This window comes from Pleurodeles waltl, chromosome 3_1 (genome assembly GCF_031143425.1).
Source record: "Pleurodeles waltl isolate 20211129_DDA chromosome 3_1, aPleWal1.hap1.20221129, whole genome shotgun sequence".
Lineage (NCBI taxonomy): Eukaryota > Metazoa > Chordata > Amphibia > Caudata > Salamandridae > Pleurodeles > Pleurodeles waltl.
In genome coordinates, this window is record NC_090440.1 from 653820455 (window position 1) to 653838913 (window position 18459).

An 18459-nucleotide genomic window follows, 5' to 3' on the forward strand; every position below is an offset into this window, starting at 1 on the left:
AGGCTCACTGAATCACACAATTCTTAAGTGTTAAGAATTTTCATGTAATCCTATATTTCTTTCACACAATTCTTGACGGTACAATTAGGCACAAGTTTGTGAAATATAAACCTTGCAATGTATGTTTTTTTCTCTATGTTCAGAACATCCTTGATTAGATCCCAGGGCTGAGCATCTTTCCCTAAGATTTGTAGGGCGCCCTTTCATTACAGTGCAGATGAGTACTGTGACTAGGTTACAAGGGTGGATGTTACTGTTAGGATGGGAACTGCACTCAGTGTGCATTCTCCAGCTATTCCCTTTGGGGCAGTGCTGAGTTGACAAGAAGGTAAGCAGGCAAGGGATGACTGAAGGGCTCCCTTTCATTAGGTAGTGTAGGTTCAAGAACTGCATGGGCAGGGCCTGGCTCACAGTATTTACAGTGCAGGTGTGTGTCATAGGTCAGGTGGATGGATGGCTGTGGAGAATGGTATGTAGAAGGGGCTCAAAAGAGATGGAGACACTAAAAATCAAGGAAGCCTTTTTGGAGTTGCTTCAAATCTTTTCGGATTTACTCCCATGGAAGGCCTAGCCTAGGAGGGTAAATCCAGGGATTGCGAAAGGCACCACGGTTACCAAACATGAGACTGCTTTCTCCTAGACCGGCCCATCCTGAGTTGCTGATGGTGCTCGTTTGGGGAAGTCCTGGTTATTGATGCCACTCCTGTAGTTAGAGTAGCTCTATAGTTGTGGGTAACACAGATCCTTGCAATCCAGAAGGATGAAGTTTATAATGTAGGCAATCTGGGTCACCATGCTGGGGCGCCAACCCTGAGGAACGTTCTAAGCACTGTGTAGTACTTTTCCAAATTTCTGAGTGGGTTCAAGCCTTGGAGCTGTCAATTTCCCAGGTGATGTGTGGAAAGGATACTGAATTACAACCCCCCCTCTTCTAGTGGTTACTGGAATGCCCTGTGCGGGGAAAGTGTACACCCCAGGCACAGACCTAGAACCCATGTACTTATCATCCAGGAGACAGCTGTTAATTTTTCTACTCCAGGCTGAGGATTAACCTGGGGTCCTCGCATGTCATTCTGAAAAAAAACGTATGGCATGGCGAACAAGGATGAGTGTTCTCCGAGTTAGCGACATTTAGACTGGCTCCAGAATGGCTGGGTGAGTCTCATCGCCATTCAGAAGTGATTTTCCATGGGTTTTCCTCTGTGACAGTACTGCCTGACCTCACTTACTTGAGCTGTTTAAAACAGGAATGTGATGCACTGGTTTCTGTGCTTGACCTTATTGAGAGGGAGATGATTCATTATGCAGTTGGTGGAAAGCGTCATCACTAAGGTCCTCATTAGGAGCTGTGGTTTTACAACCAGAGTTATCACCCTGAGCGAAATTCTGCATCTCGCAATTCAAGTATCTCCGTGCCGGGAATTATGGAGTCTGCATCTCTGGACCCCATCATTCCTGGCCTGGAAACACCAGTGACTCACAGTGCTGTATGACAGGGGCTACAGACTTGCCTGGCTGCTGCTCTATTCCTCCTGCTGTCGGGGGGCGTAAACAGTGCTCTCCCTGAACAGGCACAAGCGTACCCTTGTAGCGCATGCACAAAGGATGCACTGTGTTTGGATATAGTCAGAGACTGAATAATGCTGTTCACGGAGCATGCTTCAATCGGCACACCCTTTTGGGGTAGGTTGCCGTCTTCTGTTTTACACCAGAGGTTACACCATCTTCGGTTCACTCTTCACCCTAGTGCAGGCAATGAACCACGGAAAGAAAGAATTTCCATTTAGAAATGATGACCTGAAGCTATGAAGAATATCTTTGTGTTTAAACTGATAGTTCATGAAGTAGGTTAATAGATAGGACACAGTTATGAAAAAATTAGAACCATTTGACACAATGCTTAATTTGTAAATAAAAACGTGCCGGTTCCCAAAGTTCCTGTCCTAAACACACGGCTGCTGCAATTAAATGTAAGGACATGCTATACTGAGGCGGCGCAATCCTGAAGCCATCACGGGCCTCTTTGACCCATTTAAAGCCACTCCCTGCCCCTTCAGCTCACTCTTGCAGCTTGATACTTTCTCCCTTTGTGGCGTTTTTTAGTTATTCCCTTCCTCCGTCTTTCCCATATGTGTCTTTTGCTCGCAGCAAATGCTTGAGGCAGAAGAATAAATGACTGCCCACAAAAATAAGTGGAGGTGCTCAGCTCCGGAAACGGAAACAGTAAACACAAATTAAGCACTGATTTGACAAGTTTTGCACACTACGGGGAAGCTCACAATGCGTGAAAGGTCATCATTTGTCTAGTTGATCATGGCAGTTTCCCTTGAGGTATGAAGATTAATGTGGCCGATGTTTTTTCCATGTATCTGCGAAGGTGGCTAAAGCCCGGAAACGTCTCTTTTTATTTAACAAAATCGGTATTCTAATTTCAACACAGGTAGGGCAAGACATTTCACAACAGGTATGTAATAGACTCCTGCTACAGTTTTCCCCCCACAATCCTGTTACCCGCTTCAAATGGGTTTAGTCTAGGTGGAGTATAGTCCTTGCCAAATCTCCTAATGTTCATCCCTTACCTATCTCCTTCCCCCACAGTGGCGTAGCTTCGGGGGGGGGGGGGGTGGGGGGGGGAAGGGAGAGTGTTTCGTGAGGTGTTGCAGCCCCCTAATAAATGTATTTTGTGATAAATAGTTGGGTTCAGGTGCTTTTAGTTAGGTATGGTCAGGTGTCTGTCGGATTTCGCCTGGAATTTTTACAAACAGAGACAAAATCACACACACACTCTCTCCCTCTGTCTGTTTGAAAATACTTGAAAAATGTTGGTTATTTCACATAAGAATGTGTTTTCTCTGAGTACACCTACCAGTCTGCATTCCTCTCCCTTTCCACTGCCTCTGAAGCCCATTCATGCGCCTTGCTTGTTGTATAATCAATTTTAACATCATGTGCCGCAAGATTGCCGTGAAATCTGAAGCTAATTATGCCCCAATCATACTAACCAAGCTACGCCCCTGTTCCCTCATCAGCATGCGCAGCTCCTCGGGACACAGACTCCGACACCCTTGTTTTAGTGTAAAAGGCCATTTATTAGGACAGGCTTGCTTATCATAATAACACATCAAAGTAATCATAACTTAAATGTCAACTTTATCTTTAACCTTGTAACTCCCCTTCTTACATCCTCACTTCAATCCACCACTTATCCTTCGCTCACCCAATTACCACTTCCATTCCCACATATCCCCCTTTTCTTCATATCCCCTGCCTGACTCGGGCCTCCCCCAGTCTGTCATCCTTCACCTGCTTCTTTTTCCCCCTGGAAGGGTGGACAAGCCCGCATCTGACTCTCCACCCTACCCCATCTACTGCCCGCACCCAGCAACCTGCCCTAAAACTGGCATGAACATCCACCCCCATCCCCGACCTACTGCCTCACACCTGACCCATCCTTCTCAACTTCTTACCTGCAGGGCGGGCAGGTGGCTAACTTCCTCGCAGCGTGACCTGCTAGCCCCCACCCCCTTATATCCCTTCCCTAAAGACTGCCCACGCCCACCCCCCAGCCTATCCCTGTCCTGGCTGTCTCCATCTGGCCTGAGAGCTCCAGCGAAAAGACTGTACTGCATCCAGTTCTTCGCGGGCCCATATGGGGACATAGAATCCGACACCCTTGTTTTAGTGTAAAAGGCCATTTATTAGGACAGGCTTGATTATCATAATAACACATCAAAGTAACCATAAATTAAATGTCAACTTTATCTTTAACCTTGTAACTCCCATTCTTACATCCTCACTTCAATCCACCACTTATCCTTTGCTCACCCAATTTCCACTTCCATTCCCACACATCCTACTTTTCTTCGTATCCCCTGCCTGACTCGGGCCTCCCCCAGTCTGTCATCCTTCACCTGCTTCTTGTTCCCCATGGAAGGGTGGACAAGCCTGCATCTGACTCTCCACCCTCCCCCATCTACTGCTACCCTGCACGAACCCAATTGGCGTTTTGCTGCACCACCACCGAACCCACTGCAACACGTCATGCCTTGCCATCCGTTTCACAATGCCAAAATCTTTCTCCCCATAAGTTAGTCGGCAAGAAACGCAACTTCATCATGTAATGTGCATTCCCCATTTCCAAGAGATGCACACCGTCATCCCTGAAAAGGTCCTGCTCCTCCTCTTTTATCCCCTCGTGTGTCAGAACATTAATATCCTACGCCCAGCAGAAAACCGTCATAGCCCTCTTGAGCTTCCTCCAAGCCCTTTGGATAGCCCTGTTTTTGGGCTGCCGGCCATTTCCTCCATGGCACAAGTTCTGTCCATACCAGGCAAGTCCCATGCATGTTGCGCTTCATCATTACCAAGTCATGTTGCATGGGTTGCAGTAGGGTGAGCCCAGAGAAAGGGACTAGGTCATTCTCTCCCAGGTGTAACACCAATACATCAGGACATCCCCACGTCGGCAAAATCGATGTAATAAAAGGAGGCAATTGCTCCCACTCATGCCGCTCTTTCCCCACCACACCACCTCGTGCCAGCTACTTGGGAGTCCCAAAGATCGTCCATAGACCTGCCGCTCTGCAAATTTTGCAGCCCAGTGAATAAAAGAGTGAGTGTCCAACCAACCACGTGATCGCTTTATGACTCTCCGGGCCACTCACGCAACCTGAAAAAAGAAACAAGAGTCCGAATGAAAACCACAAGTCTCCCCCGTGTACGACACCACACCCCTGACAAGCACTCCCTACTCACAAACTTGCCTGTGCCTGTTCCCCATAGCCAATTATGCCCTTACATATTGCTCACAGCATTTCTTTCTCCACCGTCCAATGTGCCTGATCCTATCCCAATCCCACCCCAACCTGGCCGCTTCAGTCGCTGCGCCATTCCTGAAGGAGTGAGTACCAAAAATACCCACCTGTCTACCCAGGCGCCTCAAAACCATTCTCAGAACAGACAACAGCTGGAAAGCTGTGACCTTTGTGCCATTCTCATGAATAAACACACTTTCCCTCGGGCTCACCCTGTTCACCCTGAAAGAGTCCCATTCTCGTACCAGGCATGCTTCCGACACTCCTCCTTGCTCCAACCATATCCACTTCCCCTTACCCAATTGATCCGACTTTGATCGCCGCAACCAAATCCCTAGCCTCTCACCCTGACGTTGCACCTCACTTACTTTTAAGCCCCCAGCTTTCCCCACCCCCAACAACTCAGACACACAAAAAGCTCCAAAAAACATCCATATCATACATAAACGAAATAGGGCCACCTCATTGGCATTAAAACAACAAACTGGCAGGACGTTCAAGATCTCCAATAATAACTCAAATGTAATGGTTTCACGAACAAAAGCTGATCCTGTGCACATTCTCCCCCAACCTTTCAACATTTTTCCCAGAATGTCATTCCTTGCCGGGTCCCATTCAAAAAACTACTTCCCATAAAAAGACACTCCTACCAGCTTGTCCCCAATCATGGCTGGCGATAAATCCTTCTGAATCAAAAACACAACAAAACACATCACATTAGACTCTAGTGTTTTTTTGTTCCTGTGTCCAAAACTACCCCCTATAAGCTTCAAAATCCTGAAATTCCAACCATGCCAGGGGGTAACTCCTGAGGGTTGATTCTGCTACCCACCTCTCCACCAGTCTCTGACCATCACTCGCCCCACTCCCAAATGTCTGCCTGGACCGCTGTCTTGTGCTCCTCTGCGCCGGGTGCCATCTGCCGGAAATGCTGCCACTGCGAACGAGACGGGGAATCTGCAATGGAATTGTTTACCCCAGGAATGTGCTCAACCTTAAAAATTATATTCAGAGTTAAGCAACGCAACATAAACCTCCTGAGCAACCGCTGCACCCTAAGATCCTTAGCTCTCCGTCTATTCACTAACTCAACCACCGTCAAATTGTCCACGTGAAACATTACTGACCTGTTGGTCAACTCATCTCCCCAGACTGACAAAGCCACCAGCAGAGGAAAGAATTCCAAGAAGGCAATACTCCTCCCTTGACTCAACCATTGTGCAAGCCATGTCTCTGCGCACCAATGACCATCCCAAAACAGTCCAAAACCAGCTGCACCTGCCATGTCTGAAATAAAACTGTACCTGCCAAACAGTGTCCTCCTCCCGGAAAGACATAGAGACCCCGTTAAACTGTGTCAAAAGCATGTACCATACTTTAATGTCTTCTCGCAGATCTATGGTCAACCTTATCCTGTGATGTGGGAGGGATGCCCCTGACATTGCTAGACCCATGCACCTGCAAAAAGTCATGCCCCTCTCTGGACCACTCTACATGCGAAATTTTTGAGCCATGCACAGTTCAATTTTTTGCTTCATTATGATTCCCCTCAAGAACAGCAGTCTCTCCTCAACTTTTACTGCCGGTAGGCACGCTAATAACTCCCTTGTGTCCAGTTCAATGCCTAAAAAGGTCAAAACACAACTTGGGCCCTCCGTTTTCTCTGGGGCTAAAGGTACCCCAAAGTCTTGTGCCAACCGCTCAAAACTGCCGCAATGCCCAGCCACAAGAGTCTGACTGCGCTGTTCGTACAAATAAAAAATCATCTAGATAGTGTGACACCATCCGATGTCCACTCACTTGAACAAAAACCCACTGCAGGAATGTATTAAAAGCCTCAAACAGCGCGCAGGGAATCGCGCAGCCCAGGGGAAGGATACTCTGTCCACATATATTGCACCTCCAAACTGCATCCCTAGCAAAGAAAAATCAACCGGGTGAATGGGGAGCAGCCGAAAAGCTGCCTTGATATCACACTTGGCCAACTCTGCACCTTTCCCACACCCCCAGATGAGCCAAATAGCATCATCCACTGTGGCATATACCACCCTTGTATCTTCTGGCGCCATTAAATCATTCACTGGTGTCCCCTCAGGCCATGACAAATTATATATCAGCCGAAAGTCCTCCCTGCTCTTTTTCGGCACAACCCCCAGAGGTGAGATCATCAGGTTCTCCAAGGGCCATTCATGAAGGGGCCCAAAATCCTGACTTCTGCCACTTCCTTGTTCAATTTGTCCTGCATGGCCTTGGCTGACTGCAAGTTATCTGCCCATCTCCATCTCCTTGGCCCTTGATATCCCACCCGGAAACCATCTCTGAAACCCCATTCCAACTTTGGCGCTGTGTCCGTATCCGGGTACACGCGCAACCAATAATGTAACCTCTCCAACCTAATTGGAGTAGGTGCCCTTTGGCCCAAGAGGCCCTTGTCCCCCCCTGCCCCTGGTAGATCTCCACTGCTCGGCCGGACTGGCGAGTGAAAAGCATTGCATGACTAGGTGTTTACCCCCACATTTTGGACATTCATGCTTAAATTTACAGGGGTGCCTGGAGCAAAACCCCTTGTTGAAATTCCAAGATGCTCCTGAGGTAGATACCTGTGCCCTCTGAGGCATACTTGCCCCTTCTTGAGCGGGACACTGCTGAAACAGCTTATATACTAACGGGAGACCACTAGCTGTATGTGTGGAAGTGGCAGAATGCGAAGATGCCATCCATTGCATCCATAATTCCGAATCCATGTCTCCCCAGGGTTTCTCAGGGTTTATGCTAACTCTGGCTCTGAACTCTTCATCGTAGTTTAGCCAAGCAAACCCCTCAAAGTGTACTTGTGCTTTCTGGATAATATCCATGTACTTAAACATGGCAATGGCCCTGTCGAGATATTTCTCGCAGTGTATACTAGCGTAAATCAAAAAGGCAGAGGTCCAGTTGTCCATAGTTACTGGAACACGAGCCAGGTCCCACTCTTCCTCCTTAGAACCTTCTTTTGCCTGAATATCCCTGTGTAAAAGCTTGAAAACATATTCATGTTTCCAAATCCTCACTTTTGTGTTGTCTGCCACGTGTGACCCCAACGGCGAGTCCCATGTATGGTAGCCTCTTCTTATGTCCCGCCCCCCCTTGTCCTCATCTGCCTTCTCCCCACTTACCACTACATCTCCGTCCTTGCTTTGCGCCAACAGTGCCTTGACTCCCCCTTTGTCGTTAGCACCTGTATCTACCGCACTGGTATAAGACTGCAAGTGTATCGAATCCTCACCCACACCAATAGATTTGCTGCACTGGCCTTGCCCCTCCATTCACCCCATGCTGCCCACCATTCTCCTTTACCTTGGACCCCACGACCAGTCGTTGCAATGTCCAGCCTTGGTCTGCGCCTTCCTCCATCCTTGCGAGAGACCTCGTACCCCTGAGCAGTAGACTCCCACACCCACCCCCAGCCTATCCCTGTCCTGGACTTCTCCATCCGGCCTGAGAGCTCCCACGAAAAGATTGTATCCAGCTCTTCGCTGGACCCATATTCGGAAGCCCTCGCCACCGTCTGCTGCCCCAAGTAACTCACAAACAAGTAAGCAATCTAACAAAACAAAGCCGCACCACCACTACCAAAAACAAGTCTGACAGTCCTGGATCTCAATGTAGGGGAATTCCCACTGCTGCGCTCCCAATAATTTCCCTAGGACCAAATGGCAGCTATTCAGTTCCAAGGTCCAAAGTGCCCTCCTGACTCTCATGTATACTCCTCTCCCACGTTTGTCAATCCTCTCACGGACCTCACCGGTGTCCGTAGTTCTAGTTCACTCAAATAATCTACCAAATTGTCCCATGCTCGTGCCACTTCCAAGGAGCCACATCTTCTCTTAGCTTCTCGTAACAGAGCCCCTCTCTCAAAGTCCAGCCACCTAAGAAGTTCACTCCGCCATTTATTTACCCTGGGACCTCCAGCTGCTTTCCAGTTCATTGTGATCTCACATTTTGGCAGAACCAATGCCAAGTGGGAGAATCTAGATGTAACCTTATGTGTGGTTGGGCGCGGGAACCTGACCAACAAACAGTGGCCCGTAGAGAGTATGACATAGAATACATTACACAACTTCCTCCCAGAATCTCATGTCCTCACCTCCCCCTCATCATGGGTATGCTGCCCCAGCTGCCCGGTAGAACTTGTTACATTTTCCAGGCATAAGATACATCCTAATAAGGAAGTAGAAATTATCAATTTAAAATGGGCATTTCTAGACACCCTAGGAACCTGGTCCAGTATTTTTGCCCAGTCTGATTCTGGTATCAGTGTCCCTTTATTACCCTCCCACTTTGCCCAGTGGTCTGCCGGAAGTGCAGTTACGTCTGCCCTGAGTGCCCTATAAAAGGACGTCACTGCTTTATATGTGGCATTGGTCGTGCATATTACATGACAGCTTTGGTGCATGGGCGGTTCAGTCATTCCAGCCCCCGTATTTTCTGATTGCTGCAGTCACAGCTCCATAAAGCAAGAAATACTACAACAACCCCCCCAGGATATCATGCTCCAATTGTACGTTCTGAAATGTGAACTTCTCATCCATGCTGTACAAGTCTCCTACCTCCAATATGCCATACGCTGCCCATTCGGTTAGTCCCTTCAGTCACCCCTGTGGGGCAGCACCTCCATCCTCTGCAGTGGTATATCAGGGGACTGCGGGAATCGTGTCTGAGTTTTGTGTAGGCAACGTAACCAACAGTGCCTTACAGCGGGAGTTCCTTCAGGTCCTCCTCTAGCCACCCACAGAGGGCTAAGCAGAATCTGAAAGAGCATCCACGACGAGTGGACCAAGGGCCCCCCTCCCTACAGTGCCTTACTACCTGCCACCCACTGAGTGAACCACTGCATCAGCGTTACCAAACAGTAAGTTTCAAAATCCGGGGGCACCAAACTGCCATCTGTGACTAGTCGCTGTAGCTTAATCACCACCATGTTGCGCCGGCCCGAACCCCACACAAATGCAATCATTATGGATTGCATTTCCATGAGTTATCACTATGGCAAGTAATGCTAAAAAATAAAGCAGATGGGGAAGTGCTAACATCTTAGCGATGGCAATACGGCTGGCCACGTAGACAGGCAGTGTCGACACTGGATCACAGGGCCTGAATAGCTGCCCGTCCACATAGCCCTCTAGGATTTCCCACATGCCATGATATATTTTGACTCCTAGATATTGTAGGCATGAGGGCTCCCGTTTTAACCCTCTCTGGGTCAAGGAAAGCTGCACTTCTGTACACAGGGGGAATATGCTAGACTTTTGCAAGTTGGTCCTCAGGCCTGAGACAGCTCCAAAGCAGTCCAGGAGGCCCATCACATGCCACATTTGCAACTGCATCCTTAAGAAATAACAGCATGTCATCTGTGTATAAAGCCATATAATGTCTCAAGCCACGTGCTGTTAGCCATGATAAGTGACCCCTGATATTGCACTGCAGACCAATGGCTCGACCACTAAATAGAAGAGCAACAGAGATAGCGGGCAGCCCTGTCAGGTTCTCCCGCCCACCAGGTATTCTGCAGAGATCTCACATTGACCTACATACTGGCCGTGGGCTGAGAGTACAGAAGTCTAGTCCAGCTCATGGCAGCCACGGCACAGTGACATGTGAACCCTCAACCACCAAGCCCCAACCCTGTTTCTGGACCCCGTCAGCCCCTTACAGATACTCAGCAATGTAGGTTTCTCACCAGTGGTATATCTCAAACAAACAACAACAAACAAGAATGTTGGACCTGGCCCTTTCTACAAGGTCATTCCTCAAACTTTTTGCCTTCTCCTCCTTATTTTTCTGACCCTTTTTGGCTGACGTTATGACTGTGGGCACTTTACCACTGCTAATCAGTGCTAAAGTGCATGTGCTCTCCCTTGTAAACTTGGTATGATCGGCTTATACCTGATTGGCACATTTAATTTACCTGTAAGTCCCTTGTTCAGTGGTATCTCTATACACAGGGCCTTTAGATTAAATGCTACTAGTGGGCCTGCAGCGCTGCCTGCGCCACCCTCGGAAGTAGCCTTTTAAACCTGTCTCAGGCCTGCTAGCGCAGAACCTGCATGTGCAGATTGCTGCCAAAGGGACCTGGCACCTAAATCTACTTGTCAGGCCCAGAACTCTCCTTTTACTACATGTAAGTCACCCCTGAGGTAGGCCCTAGGTAGCCCTATGGGCAGGGTGCTATGTATGTAGAAGGCAGAACATGTGCCTAGTAGCGTGTCCTGTCCTGTTAGTGACAAACAGCCTATTTGGTTTCTCAATGCTGTGAGTGCTGCCTTCTCATAGGATTGTATTGGAAATGCCCTGCACACTGTTGTTGGTTAAGTCCATGCAGGCCGGGATGGAAACCCTCTACGGAGGTCCCCGCTCTGCCCACGGGTACCCTGCTGCTTGTTTTGCGCCTGAATTGGTCACAGGTCACGGTTACCAGGTTTTGCTTTTCTGGTGACGTGTGCTTCCTAGGACAAATGCCTTCCATATTATATGTTGTTCATGACTTGCTGGGGGTTTTCTGATAATCCTTTTGTGACCTATATATGCTGATGTTCCTTTTTATGGGCATTGTATACTAACATATCTTCATGAGCTTGCCATATGTTTTATTATGTTCCTGGTATGGGCATTTATGATAGTTCTATGACAAGTGCATTTCCTTAGTTCTGTGATTCCTGACTACTGCTTATGTTACAGAATAATAAGTAACTTAGGTGTTCTATTATGACTACTGGTTATTCTGCAGAGTACCATATGATGTTGTGACAACTGCTTGGGTAACAGGGTATTACTGACATGTTATGTTTGGTCTAATTATATTTTGTGCAATACAGTTTCTTTTTACATAACTTGGTGTTGTGTTCCCTTTGTGGTGAAGTTATTGAGTCACGTGCGTTGTGTGTGTTGTGCAAACACTTTACACTGCCTCCGGATTAGGCCTGACTGCTCGTGCCAATCTACCAAGGGGGTGAGCAGGGGTTATCTTGGACATGTAACTCCCTTGCCCTGGCTAGAGTGGGTGGGTTCTGCTTGGCATAGGTGCATACCCTAGTCAACCAGAAACCCCATTTCTAACAAAAGCAATCCTAACTCCCTAACCCCAGGACAAGAAGTTAACATCCCCCCCATCCAAACCATCATCGCAACTCCAACCACACATGCAGTCAATGCACATGAACCAGGCAAGGGGACTAGCTTCTGTGTGTGCGCTTCCCAACCTCACACCACTCCATCCATGCACATCTTCCTCAAACATCCCGATGGCCACGAGGTCCCAGCCCACTTACAGATTGCTGAAGTCTCTGAAGCCACTGAAGCCACTGTCCCCCTACAGACATTCCTGAACAAGAACCCCAATACAGAACCTCTAGCAAGATTCAAAGGTGATTATCTGCTGTTAGGGCGTCATTTGGGGCAAAGCAGCATCGGAGCCCATTGTGGATACTGAGGCCCTGTCCAAGGGACTCGCCCCCGCCAGACTCATTATTGCTACCACTTGCACTCCTTTCAATTTTGTTGGTGCACCTGGGGTTTAGAAGGTATCACCAGGCTACCACTATGCAACCTTCTCCTTGATTGACTCTAGAATGTCTTTTGCCACCCCAAGGCCCCGGGTGCTGTCACCAAGCACAGGTGACTATTAATCCACTCCCACGCCTCCTGCGGTGAGGTAAAAAAACTGCACACCACCCTCCGTGGCCACTCGCAATTTGGAAGGGAAGAGCCCGCTACTTCTGGACATATCTGGTGAAGTCTGGGAACACCATGATCTTATGGTTGTCTATCTGCAGATCCCCTCTCAGCTGAGCCTGGTGCAGTATGTGATCTCGATCTTTGTAATGGAGCAATTTAGCCACAACCGGCAGTGGGGCCTCCCCTGGTGGTGGGGGTCTACAGCTGTTCCTGGTGCACCCTTTTCAATGCACCCTTTTTCCTCCTCAGCAGTCCTGTCTCCTGGATATAATTTGATTGGGCGCTGTTTTCAGTATCGTCAGCCCTATATTCCAAAGTTTTGACTCTTTCTTTCTTGGCTTCCAGATGCCAGCTTAATGCTCCCATTTCCGGTACATTTCAGTCACAGTATGTTTTCGGTCGCTGGTGGTCACCCCACAGAATCCCCAAATGCACTACTATGTGTCCATCTTTAATTCAAAAACTTCCTGGGATTCTGTAATCACTTGTAGGATAGCATCCAATGTCTCCCTTTTGTGGCTCATGGCTGGATTGCTTCCACCATCCTTAATGTCACTGGTGGCCTGGGTGGGGGTGTTGGTGAGGATCCACAACCCTCTTCTTTGAGGCTTTTCCTATGATGTTCCTCCCCCTTGGAGATAAGGGATTCTTTCTAGCAGGTGCCTCTTGACTTAGGGCCAATCATTCCGGTCTTCAGTTTTCTAGACCAACAGGGCTTTCAGCTTGCTCTGGCACATCTCTAGAATTGAAAGCCAGGCCAAGAACCTCTCTCGTCTCCATGTTTAATTCACCAGCAGTAGGAGGACACTCCTCAAAGCCAAGGCCCCAAACTCAGTCTGGGCTCCCAGTCGGCACCTCAGCCGCCGCTTGGAGCGCGGAACAGATCTCCTCTCCCTAACCTGTGTCAAGCCACCAAATTAGTTAGCACCAGTTCCACCAGAGTCTAGCAGTTCATGCAGGGTCCCAGGGCGGGACTCCTCCTCCCCCAAAGTCCACCCGCTTCCAAGCAGGGGTCACTGTTCCTCCAGACCTCACTTGCTCCTGCTGCACAAGGGAGCCAAGTCACAGACACAAGACCAGGCTCACACCACCAGCTCACCTCTGTCTTTCATTGGGGAGGTCCACAAAGTCAGTCCCCCAGGTCTGAGGTTACCGCACCTGCTGTTCTCCTGGGGCGCGGTTGGTGCTCCACTGTCAGCAGTCACCTCTGGCAGGCACGGACCCCACAGTGTAACAGAAGGGGCCCCACTGTCTCTAAAAGGGAAACCAGTCCTCACTACTGCTGCCACTCAGGAGGCCAGCACCTCTGGCACTCCTCATCCCCTGGGTCTCTGGTAGCTGATAACCCGGGGGAAGGAATTATCTGCTTTTCTTCACTGCTCTCAAGGCCTGCCTTGTAAAGGGCAAGGTCCCCACAGGCACAAAGTACTGGGCACACCCTCTGTTTCCTGACTTTCGCCTGGGGAACAAGCCTTGCTGTTACCTTGTAGTGCGTGGGAGTCTCAGAACAGGCCCCAGTAGGGGAGCGGCATCATCATCCCCACGCTCCTTGGCCTCTCTGCGGCCTTCTCGTGCTCATCGGGCAACATCAGGCAACAGATGGGGCCCCTGCAGTTTATTTCTGTAGCAGGCGGCCTACCGCTCCACAGCGGTCGGTTCTCCAGGCAGTAGCACTCACCCCAGCAAGGCCTCTCTACTGCCACACCACTGTCCTCTTGGCAGCAGGGCCACACAATCAAGTAGGCCCCTGGCTTGGTGCCAAGAAAAGTAAGTTGTGGGGGCCATAACCCAGGCTCTGTTCAGGAGCCCCTACTTTAGGAAGATTTCACGGTTCTGTAGCCAGCCGCCTCGGCTAATGAGCACCAAATGGATGAATAGGGATAGGAGTGTTCAGCGGGGAGCACGAGATCTCCAACCCCACTCCAATGTCATCATGCCATGACAACCCCCACCAAGTCCAGAAATGTCTCTTATTTGAAGACCGAATAAAATCACAGACTTTGCCTGACTTAGCCATGGCAAAATTCAACCAGCCTTTGGATTACAGGCTGGGTTGGTTTCTAGATGCAAGATGTTCCCTTCTTAGAGGGCTGGACATCCATTGACTGGAAACATATGGCAGGGAATGTGGATTGTGCAAGGAGGTGAGACTGTGGTGTCAGGTGGAACTCTTGGGTTGTGCAGGGCATGGGTGACAAGGAGAAAGAGGCATTGCTAAGATGTGAGGCTGACTAGTGGAGCAGATGGTGAGAGGAAAAGAGGGTAGGGCTTTGGCTCCAAAAGGGAATGTGCCAGCTATGGATTTTCTTTTTAGGCTGCAGCTACTATTCAGCAGTAGCCCACCCACTACACGTTGCTGCCTCTCATACAGGTGTGAACAGTTTTCCACTGCACTAAGAGCTGTTGTTAAAGCAGCTCCATTTGTAAACTTCAAACTATACCCATTTTACAAAAAATATTCTAAAATGTAAGCATCAGCTTTGCATGTTTCCACAGCTGTAGTGATGTTGCTGGGGTCATCCTACAGAGACCACAATGATTGGGCTTCTTGTACCTTGAGTAATTTCCTGTTTCCTTAGGCTTACTCTGATCACTTAATTTTCTCTCATTGGAGACTTGGTACAAACAGACAATATCTTGGAAGAACCGAGACACTGGTTGTGTACTGTTGCCATATGCTGCCACGTTTAGAAACTGGAAGAACATGGACAGTTTTCTTATAAGCTTTCATATGGGAAGGCAGACCTCACATATGTTTTTCACACAAACACCCACTGTCACATAGCATGTGCTAAATCCGGTAAACACATGAGAAAACCTATGTAATTTCATGTATACATAGGAATAACTCACATTTGGATGTACACTTGTAAAACCTCATTGATCACTTGAGAGACAATAGTGCACACCTGACATCTCACAAGATTATCATGTGCAGAGTTAGATCTTTTAAATTTTCGAGGAAATTAATTGTGGCCCTCTGCTTTGTCCATCCTAGCTTCCTAAGGACAGTGTGTCAAAAACAACAGCAGTCATCCAGCTTTATGACTTCAATCGCTTCTCAAAACATGATGCCATTGGGGAACTGCGGCTTACACTGGGGGACATCGACTTGCAGCACGTGATAGAAGAGTGGCAGAAGCTCAGCGTATGCACAAAGATTGAGGTAAACGGCCCCATAAGTATAAATGAACCCCTCAAAGCTGTAGTCTGCCTCACAATGTGGTCTGCACCTTTTATTAAATCCTCCGTGAATAACAATATCCCAAACTATGTAATAAGGAAGGAAAGGAGAAAACGAGCCAGTGACTACCCTGTGAAGAGGCACAGTGTTTGTTCGCACTTGTTCAGGTGGAGTAACTTGAGTAGGTAACGTCACACTTAATTGTGTCTTTACTTGTGGTCTATGTTCTGTACTTTCCCTCAGAGGTGAAGGTCCTGGTGCAGAAATGGAAGAAATAGAGATCCATTTGCAAAAGGGTAGTCTTAAAAATCTTAGGGCCTGATTTAGAGTTTGGCAGAGGGGTTACTGTGTCACAACTCTGATGAATATCCTATCTGCCGAAATATAAATCCCATAGGATGGAGTAGGAATTATATTTCGGCGGACGGGATAGCTGTCACCATTATGACTGAGTAACCCCTATGCCAAACTCTTAACTCAGGCCCTTACTCTCTAGACAGAAGTAGAACCGTGGAGTATTGTGTTGGTTAAGCTCAGGTGAAAAAACAGTCACACAAGTTTTTCTTATGTAAATTAAAACTAATAACAGTGAGGATGTCTTTTACCCAGTTAATTTATCGCTTGAGGTTATTTGTCTATTTAAAAATCATATATGTTCATTTATTCGCTTAACAAACAAATCATCATATAAACTACAAACAAATGTAACATTAACACTATACATTTTAAATCTGTACAAAATTAGCACATTTCTAAAATCACCTTTAAGTGAAGTTATATAAAACTGAGCTGATATGACTTTCAGTTAGTTAGCCATGTCCAGTTCTTTACACCAATGATTATACAAAACAGTGATGGATGGAATACTTGAATGAATCTCAGCCACTAGTAATTACTTGGGCCGCATCCTAATCCATTGTTATTTTGCACACTATGCCACCTCAGATCCAGCTATATGCAAGTCAGTCTTTACCCTCCTCTAATAGGAACATTCCAGCTTACCCTGTAAAGCCAGGTCCTCCTTGAACCAGAAAACAAGCAACCAAGAGCCCTAACTAGGGCAACACCAGCCCTAGGTTGCTTCTGTTCCACTGTGGGGAGGACCTGGCTTGGCAGTTCTGGCTGGACTGTTCCCATGAAGACCAGGGTCAAGGTGGATTTGCTAATGTCTGGGTCCAAACTGAGGTGGCATGGTGGGTGAAAAATGATGGATTGGGATGTGGCCCGAGCGATTGCTGGTGGCTGAGATTAAATCAAGCATTTCATCCATCATCTTGTGGCCTTTGCATTTGAAGCCCTAGCAGAGGCTAAGTGAGAAAATAAATTAGTGAATTCATGAATGAGAACATTTACACAATCTAATCATCCCACTGCAGTACCGTTTCCTATAACTGCAGTTGACAGTAGCACCTGTTGAGAGGGATTGCCTGCTTCTTTCATAAAAAAGTGGGAAATTTGAATCATTAATGTTCACACAAGCAAATTGACTATTCCTCACGGACACAAAAGATACAGCACTGACAGCAGTAGTGAGAGATAGTAGGTAATCTCATGGACACTACTGTGAAGGAGATAGTACATTTCCGTGAGGGAAAGTGGACAGTATGGTGGGGCAGCTACCAAGCCCAGTGGTGGAAAAGAACATTTACAACAGGTAACTCATTTTGAAAGCAAGATTGGGAACCAGTGCATATATTAAGTTGTTCAAGCAACGACAATTGAAAGAAATAAGTCTAAAATTAGTATAAAGTGAGAGGAGAAGCAACTCACAGTACTGAATGTGCTGTCAACTGCTGAAATCATATATAAACTCATACTAAGAAAGAAACAAAGTACACATATGGTTAAGAAGGGGGTTCGGAGATTAAGGTCATCCTAAGAACAGATCTAAAGAAAAAAGCAAAAAGGTGCTCCTTGACGTAGGGAGGCAGTAGGCCCCTTCACAACTTTCATCTCCTGCTTCCTACCAGCCAGGTAATAAACGTGGAGGTGGTGATTCTGCAGAGCGGATGATAGTGGCCCTACCTGTACCAGAGCTAGGAAGGTGCGAGACACAGACAACTTTGAAGTAGGTGGCTGTACTCAATGCATGATTTTAACAAGTATAGAAAGAAGTCAGGGTGTTGGTGGTTGGGCATGCCTGTTCCCAGGTAATACTAGCCCTTACTCCTCTCTCGGTCAGAGGGATTCCCTGAGGACAAGAGCAAAGGACACGGCTACCATCACTCCGCTACACTTGGACATCATGCCAATTTTTATGATTACCATAGTCTCCTCTCTTTTGAATCTCCAGAATTCCTCCCTTGCTCTGTAATGCATGGAAGACACTGCTGGTGGGAATCCTGAGCACTGCCCAGTGTCCAAGGTGATGGCGGTCCTGGTGTAGTGTTTGCCTGTTCAGTGGTACGGCAAGGGTGCCTGGGACCCCAATGAAACTATCAAAAAAGCACCCCCCTGCTCCCTGGTTCGGTAATTGAAAACAGCCATAGTTGGAGAGCAGTGGGCCTTTCAGATTCCTGGTACTCATTCCATTGTACTTGCTGCAATATTGATAACTGCACATCAGCTACTAGCCAGGTATGCGTTTTACCAGGCTCATAAGGGAATATCAGCATGGTAGTACTAGCACCACCACAGTGCTATATACTACCACCCACCATTCTCCCGTTAAGCCTTGCTGACCCTGTTATTTATCAGAAATGCCACAGATAAGGGCTACTTAGTGAGTAGTGGTGGGGATTATGCCTG

At 47.8% G+C, this 18459-nt stretch overlaps 1 protein-coding gene across 3 annotated transcripts in view; it reads left to right on the top strand.

The window, feature by feature from the left end:
• Window positions 1–18459, top strand: part of SYT8 (synaptotagmin 8) — a 226787-nt gene that overhangs the window by 200886 nt on the left and 7442 nt on the right. For all 3 annotated transcript variants that reach the window (XM_069223164.1, XM_069223163.1, XM_069223162.1), the window contains one exon: window positions 15526–15693. In XM_069223164.1, the coding sequence (XP_069079265.1) occupies window positions 15526–15693 (168 nt within the window). The remainder of the gene's footprint in view (window positions 1–15525; window positions 15694–18459) is intronic.